Source organism: Sinocyclocheilus anshuiensis, unplaced genomic scaffold (genome assembly GCF_001515605.1).
Source record: "Sinocyclocheilus anshuiensis isolate Anshui unplaced genomic scaffold, SAMN03320099.WGS_v1.1 scaffold985, whole genome shotgun sequence".
Taxonomy (NCBI): domain Eukaryota; kingdom Metazoa; phylum Chordata; class Actinopteri; order Cypriniformes; family Cyprinidae; genus Sinocyclocheilus; species Sinocyclocheilus anshuiensis.
The window spans coordinates 304,115-311,811 of NW_015557117.1; the positions used below are offsets into that span (position 1 = coordinate 304,115).

The 7,697-nt window shown below is 35.3% G+C and overlaps 1 protein-coding gene across 2 annotated transcripts in view; it reads right to left on the bottom strand.

The window, feature by feature from the left end:
- Positions 1–241: 241 nt before the first annotated feature.
- Positions 242–7,697, bottom strand: part of LOC107677753 (phospholipid phosphatase-related protein type 5-like) — a 25,857-nt gene continuing 18,401 nt past the window's right edge. For both annotated transcript variants that reach the window (XM_016472772.1, XM_016472771.1), the window contains 2 exons: positions 5,537–5,671; positions 242–2,258 (listed from right to left, as the gene is read on the bottom strand). In XM_016472772.1, the coding sequence (XP_016328258.1) occupies positions 2,229–2,258; positions 5,537–5,671 (165 nt within the window). In that variant the 3' untranslated portion in view covers positions 242–2,228. The remainder of the gene's footprint in view (positions 2,259–5,536; positions 5,672–7,697) is intronic.

Here is a 7,697-nt window from a genome sequence, read left to right on the forward strand (position 1 = left end):
TATTTGGTTTTTATTTTAGCTATATCATAATGCCCTGACGTTAATGAACACATTTTTTTTACACAACAGTAAATTTCAGTAAACAGTAAATAAATCTAAAATAAGAAAATGTATCTTCAAATGAAATATTGTAAAAATTGCAAAAATTATTTAAAAAAAAAATCATATAATCATAATACAGAAAAGATACAGAATGACTGAGTCTGAGGGCAAATATTTTATTACTGTTTGACATCTTGGGCTTAGGGAAGATCTGCTTTCCTTTCCAATTCAGTCTCTGAGGTCATTGCCAGACCATGCTGTCCAACATACATACAATATGGTTATAAAAATATTTCAGGCTTTTTCGGAAAAAAAAAAAAAACCTCTTAGGAAAAACAAAATCTTAGAGCGGACTTGAGTTACCTCATTGCTTTCATGACTGGAACATAATCTCAAATGTATATTCTTATCCCATTCCAATGTGCATTTTTTCCCAACTCTTTTGGGTGGAAAAAACACACAACTGTCACTAGAAATAACCCTGAATTAAAGTCAATGTGCAGGTAATGCAGTAGCTCTTTCCGAATAATTGTAAATTCAATTTATATAGCACTTTCACAATCACAAAGCAGTTTTACAAAGAGTGCGTTACAAAACCCTCAGTGAGCCAGCCAAAAACTCTCTAAAAAGTTATATTCACAACTAATGACACAAACACTGGACATAAAAGGGTTCAGGATGTTCTGTAGCACTACTACTGTGAATTGAGATGAATTGGATAAATGATTTACATCATTAGGAGACATGGTATTTAATAATGTATTCAAGCATGAATTTGAAAATCAAATCTCATCATTGGCCAGTGAGAGATCAAACATATGCTCAGTATGGTGTAAAACTCTGCAGAATATCAATTCAACACTGCAGACCTTAGATGCTGTGAGGTCTGATACAATAAAAACACATATGATTATGAAAACGCAAATGTATCCTAATGCAAATATTGTCATTATATCTGTATGAAACGACTGAGATACACTGTTTTCCAAACAATGAAGGTTTCTTTCTTTCCATCTCTTTCTCTCTCTCTTTCACAGGTACAGGTATTATTCCAGCTCTGCCAAGAAAACAAACGGCCTTCTCTAAGCCACTAGAGACTGCGTTCTCTCAGAGGCGACATCAAGGGCAGACTCACAAATAAGCACAAACATGCACACACTCACACACACACACACACACACACACTGGCAACGTTAAAGCACACAAAGTGATCCTTCATACACAACCTAGCAGCCTCTATGGGCAAAAGCCTCAGCATCTAATCTTTGTGAGTCTTGTAATCAATTGCCAGTCACAATTAAATCCATCAGCTCTGCCCAAGGTGCTCTGCCATAATGACACCAAAATCAATAATTATTTCTGCTTATCACTTCATGCCCACATCAGCCCACTTTATAGACTCTGTGAAATCAAAAATTGATTTTTTTAAGTTTATTGAGACCATGTAATTGCTACTAAAAGTTTCTGGAAAACTGAACAAAAATATTGATGACTCATCCTGTACTACACTGGGTTTTGACCAATCAGATGCTCGCTAGAATGAAAATGACCCTCCCACAATATTGTTTCCACTAGAAAATATCATAATTCATGACTGTAACATAACTAAAACCTATTGGCGATTTAAACATGCTTTAAAATACATAGAATAAAATCTGATGCAATGCTGAAACAGTCTGCTTTTCTGAAAATGTGTTGTGTTTATGTGATATGTTATGGCAGGAAAGAAAATTACAGAAAGAATTACAAAACCAGCATCAGACAAAATCATAGAAGAACCTGATTTCTATGAGGATCAACAACAATAATTCTTGTCAGACAGAAACTTCTTCAAAATTCAACAATGGACTCACAGTTGTAAATTGTACATCAGGATATGTTATACATTATACATTTCATCGGACACCATGTTGCATTTCCACATTCACTCCATACCCTGTATATTCAATCACAAAAAAAAAATGCTAACAGTAATATGTTTGAATAAAAGTAGGGATGCGACCCTACCCTAACTACAGTATTTAAAAAAAAAAAAAAAAAAGGAGGACAAGGTATAGACAACTTTTTCCCCACACTTGAAAATAGAAGTGTAAAAATAGCACATATTGACATTGGACTCAAAGTAAAAAGTCGCATCGGAGAGCAGCAACATATCCACAGCATTCTGGCTAGTGGGCTTTTCACTGTCATGTGATCTCAGCATAGGTGATGGGATTCTGAAAATCAAACAAAAAATACAGTTTAACATCTAGGCCAATCACATCACACTCATTTGTTGTCTGAATCTGTAAAATTAATTTAAAAAAAAAACATTAAAATTAGGGCTGTCAATCGATTACAATTTTTTATCTAATTAATCACACCCTTTTTCTGTGATTAATCGCGATTAATTGCACACTTCATGAAATTAAGCAGAGACCATATACCTTGTTTCAAATGTTTATTTTGTCATCATTTGCTATATCCAGCAAAGTAAACCAAAAGATTGAAGGGTGATTCTCAAAAATCTGTAGCTTTTTTCAAGATAAATTTAGATGTCTTTCCAAAAGGGGACTCCAAAATGAAACTCCAAAAGGACACCAAAGAACCAAATGATATAAGGAGCCCATATAAGCATATATGAAAGAAAAAAAATGCTAAAAAAACACACAGCAACATACACATGACAAATCAAAACATTATCACGAATGTGTGTGGAAACAACGTGAATGTACGGAAATGTCTATGCCTGTGCATAAATACAATGTGCGATCAGTGCATCAGCTCATACACGCATGATTATAATGGACTCACGCGTGCTTACTGTACGACTCCTGTATGCCACCGCAATCATCTTTACCTTGATTGCAGTCTTCATCCATCAAAACTTTACTAGTGAGAGACTGGTTATCCAGTTGAGAAAACATAGTTTGTATGTGTTGTGTTGACAATCCGTTCAGTCTGTACGTCACACAGTGGGACGTGTGAGGGCTCGCGCTCTTCAGAAACAATCACAGAATATGACAGAGCTTGTGTTTAAAAGCGAAACACACTGGAATGAATAATTCACTGGTAAAATTAATCGCATGCATTAACGCGTTAACGTTGACAGCCCTAATTAAAATACAATTCATACATACAATCATTTCAATATGAGGTGTACTGTATAATATGACATGCTGACCATGTTTTTGATGTCTGAATTAAAATATTTCTCAGCATCAGCTCTGAAATGTCAGGGTGATACAACTGTCCTAATATCATAAGATCACAAAAATTGTATTTAACCACATGGTGTCTTGTGAATTATTGTGTTGTTTTTATCTGTTTGAACTCTGACGGCACCCATTCACTGCAGAGGATCCATTGGTGAGCAAGTGATGTAATGCTAATTTTTTTCCAAATCTGTTCTGATGAGGAAACAAATTCATCTACATCTTGGATGGCCTCAGGATGAGTACATTGAAATTAAATTTTAACTTTTGGGTGTACTGTTTCTTTAAGATATGCAAATATATTAAGGTGTAAAAATAATGTTACATTATATGGTAAATATGGTACTTTTTACTCTATTTTAAGTTGAAAAGTTCTTAATAAATGGTATAAGAAATTCAAAACCATATGAAAACAACGTGACTAAAAATATTACATTCCTAAGAATTTGGTACTTGTTTTAAACTTGATTTTTAAAGATTTTTGGTGTTTGAGACTCAAGGAGTGTTAAAGTCACTTGAGCATGAGTTGCTTTTCTATCTCTCCATTTCATTGCAAAGTTAAAGACCAAGCACACATTTTTCTAAGGCTGTGGGGATAAGTAATAACTACCTTAAAGATTAATGACATAGCCTTGAAATAACCAAGTGTGGTGTGAATGCTAGCCATGCATTGCAGGTGCACACTGTATGTCTTGGGCTTAACACGTAATTTTGATTAACTGCCTCACGGAGCCCCTGGGCTCACCCTTATATGAATCCAAACTGAATCCTGGGACGTCATATTGAACTATGAATCAAAAATGGGTGGGACTCCTGTTGATTGTGATGCATAATGGACTTCAAAGGCGACAATATCTGCTACCAGACTGTGGGTTCATGACCTCAAGGGGACCAACTACCTGTTGAATATTGTATGGCAGCCCTGCTGAACAATGGTGTTGAATACTGAAACTATCAGCAGTGTATATCTGATCTGTGGACAGCAAGGTATAAACATTAGTCAGTGGATGATATTGAGGATGGAAGGTGAAGTGGAAAACATGGGATTTAAAATCATATGCTTGTAAACCTGGAAATAAACAACAACATTAAAAAAGGTGTGCAAGTGTAATCCAACATTTTAGTTCAGAATCAGCATGTAGAAGTGATATATTCAGCTATATGTGCCTATTTTTTCCGAGACTGGAAGATAAACCCACTGATTAACTCTGATCTCTTGTGACACAGATACAAGAAATTCCTGCCTGAGGCAAAGCAGCCGAATGAACATACTGAAAAGAAATAATGGGATTTACTAGGGAAGAACATTTAACATTCAGAACATAATATTCAGTATCCAAAGGCTGTTCAATGTGATGGCTGTCATCAAAAGTATTTTATTATTCTATAAATGTAACTGAAGTGAACTGAGATTGAGTTAAAAACTAAACACTGCCACAGGCAAAGTCAAAAAATGACCCACATAAAGCTGAAATGTTGTTTTGATAATTTTTCAAGTGCGGATGAATGATCTTGTATGAGCCATATGTAAGAACCTTATCTTAGAGTTAAGGCCCTTCACACCACGGACAGTAACTATGATAACTATAAAAGTCAAAGTCCACACCCACCACAACTGTAACGATACTGGCACAGAGGAACAATGTCGCTAGAATCAATTTCAGAATAAGTTTCAGAATGATTTTTTCCAGCTGATGGATGAAAAAAAAATAATGACAGTCAATCAGAATACATCATCTTTAAAGAATTTGCAAAGAGTAACTGCAGCACGCACTTAATATAAACAGAATGTTAATGTCCGTTGGTGTGGATGTTAATATAGTTATCGTTACCAGTATTTTTACAGTTATTGTTGTTGATGTGAACAGCCAAGACAAATATTTGGTGCACAAAAACTGGTGCGTTAAAGATTTTAATTCTAATCTCCATTCTATCACACTGTGAAGAATACTGGCCAACCAATCAGATTCATGTTTTTGGTCGCATGCCCAGAGCTGCTGCTGTTACATGAAACTACGACTTAGTGGCGCTTACGAATGGACTATTTTGCAAAGTGACAGCGAATATCAGAGAAAAAATCCAGAACCTGCTATCTTGTGTCTTTATACTCTTGTATCTGGTGTTGTTTGATAAACACCATAGTGAATACAAAAATCTGAACTGCTGCTTGAAAATCTTTATTTTCAACTTTGAAAAATATTTTACAGTGTACAGTTAATAATGAAATTTTAGAAACCAGCCACAATAACAAGGTGTTTTAGTGTACGTTCTAGTGTACAAGAATGCTTGTGTTTGAATACCTGGGACGCTATGTATTTCTCCATAGTGTGCTCCATCCTGGGCTGAGTGATCATGGGACCACTGGACACACTCTCCTCCGGCGGTATCTCACCCAGTAAGGGCTTCCCTTTGAAATTTTTCACCACACACACCACCTAACACAAAAGCGCCCGTAGGGAAAACAAAAGGAAAGAGGAACGTTTTACACCTCTGAAAGGCTTTTTGTAGCACACATACACATGTATGGCTTTTTTCAGGCTGTAAATTATGATTTATGTAAGTTTTGAAAGGGCAAAGATGCTCGCATGACTTGTTGCCCAAAGTAAAAAGGCTCTGTGCTCTTTCGGGAGGGAGGAAACATGCGAGTTCATGTCCTGGAGGAGATTCATCCATTATTGGACCAAAATTAATACTTTCAATGAGACAGTACAGGCAATGCTCTGCCTCTGAAAGACTGCAGCATAGCGCAAGGGGGAGTTTCAGCAGAGGACATCTTAGGGTGTTCTACACTCCCAAAGCCTTGAACTAAACAGATGGAGGAAATTCATTTTCTGTGAATTAATTATCTGTGCTGCCCTTACCATTTTATAAACCATATGCAGCAGGGCTCAACAACAAAAATGAAGCTGGGCCAGTCTGAGAGGTTCTGTCACTCGTGTGAGACTGCTGTGTTGTCATTGTCTTTTGTTTGTTGATCATGTCAAATACATTTTATGCCTAATAAATAAAAAAAAATTTTTGTTGTTGTAATTTTTGTGATGTACTGAACATTGTTGTCCAATAGTTGGCTTAACCACTTTGCTTAAAGTCTTTATATAATGCATTATAAATGTAGTCTTAATGCAATAATTATGCCTTGTAATGCACCTTGTTTTTTTGTTGTTGTAATTTTTGTGATGTACTGAACATTGTTGTCCAATAGTTGGCTTAACCACTTTACTTAAAGTCTTTATATAATGCATTATAAATGTAGTCTTAATGCAATAATTATGCCTTGTAATGCACCTTGTAATGCGCCTAATTATAACCACAGTTATAATACATAGGTCACTGAATCATTTACTCAATCAATTCATTCAAAATGATGATTTGTTTAGAACAAAGAGTGAATATAGAAGTGAGTATTTTTGAATCACTAAATAATTTAGGTAACATTTTACAATAAGGTTGTATTAGTTAGCATTAGTTAATGCATTAGTTAACATGAACTAACAATGAACAACACCACTGTTCGGGATTACTTAATTTTTTGTTAATGTTAACTTACGCATATACTAATGCATCTCTTCACATTAATTAGTTAACATGAACTACCAATGAACTATGGCAGTAAATAGCTTTATTTATTTATTTATTTATTTATTTATTGTAATGCTAATTTATACTACATATGTACACATAAGTTTATGTAGCAGCTAACACACAAAGGATGAACAATGCTAATTCACCATTTGGGCACTGATTTGGGCTATTGGTAAATTTAATTCTAAAGTGGAAACCATCTGAACATCAATTTATATGTTATTCATGTTTGTAGACTGTTTATTAACATGACTTGCTACTAACAAACTATTTACAGTGGGTACAGAAAAGAATCACCCCCCTTTAAAATAATCAAATTTTGTTGCTTTGCAGCCTGAAATGAAGACGGACACAGTTTTTGTTTTATCCAGCTATATTTACTCTGTATAACTTATAACATGCTAGTGAAAGATATAACACCAACATATCAGAAAAAAATAAATAAATAAATAAAAACAGAGATTTGGAAAAAGGATCACCCCCTCCTAAAAATGACTTGTAAACTCAATCAGGTGTAGCTAATCACCTTCTCAATGGCACACAAAGCCAATTGACTTTCAACTGTGATCAGCTGTGGACATTTTGATTAGCTCAGTATGACAAGAGCTTTCCTGGAGCATTTCAGTCCTTGGTAGTGCAACTGAAGCAAACAATCAACTATGGGTGGCAAGGCATTGTCAAAAGATTTCCGGGATAAAGTTGAGAACAGGCACGAGTCAGGAGATGGATACAAAAAAATTCCAAAGGCTTCGCTTTATCAATGCCTAGAAGTCTGTTATTAAGAATTGAAAGGTATTTGGTACAACACAGACTCTTCCTGGATCAGGACGTCGCTCCAAACTGGATGAAAGAGTCAGGAGGAAACTGGTCAGAGAGGCG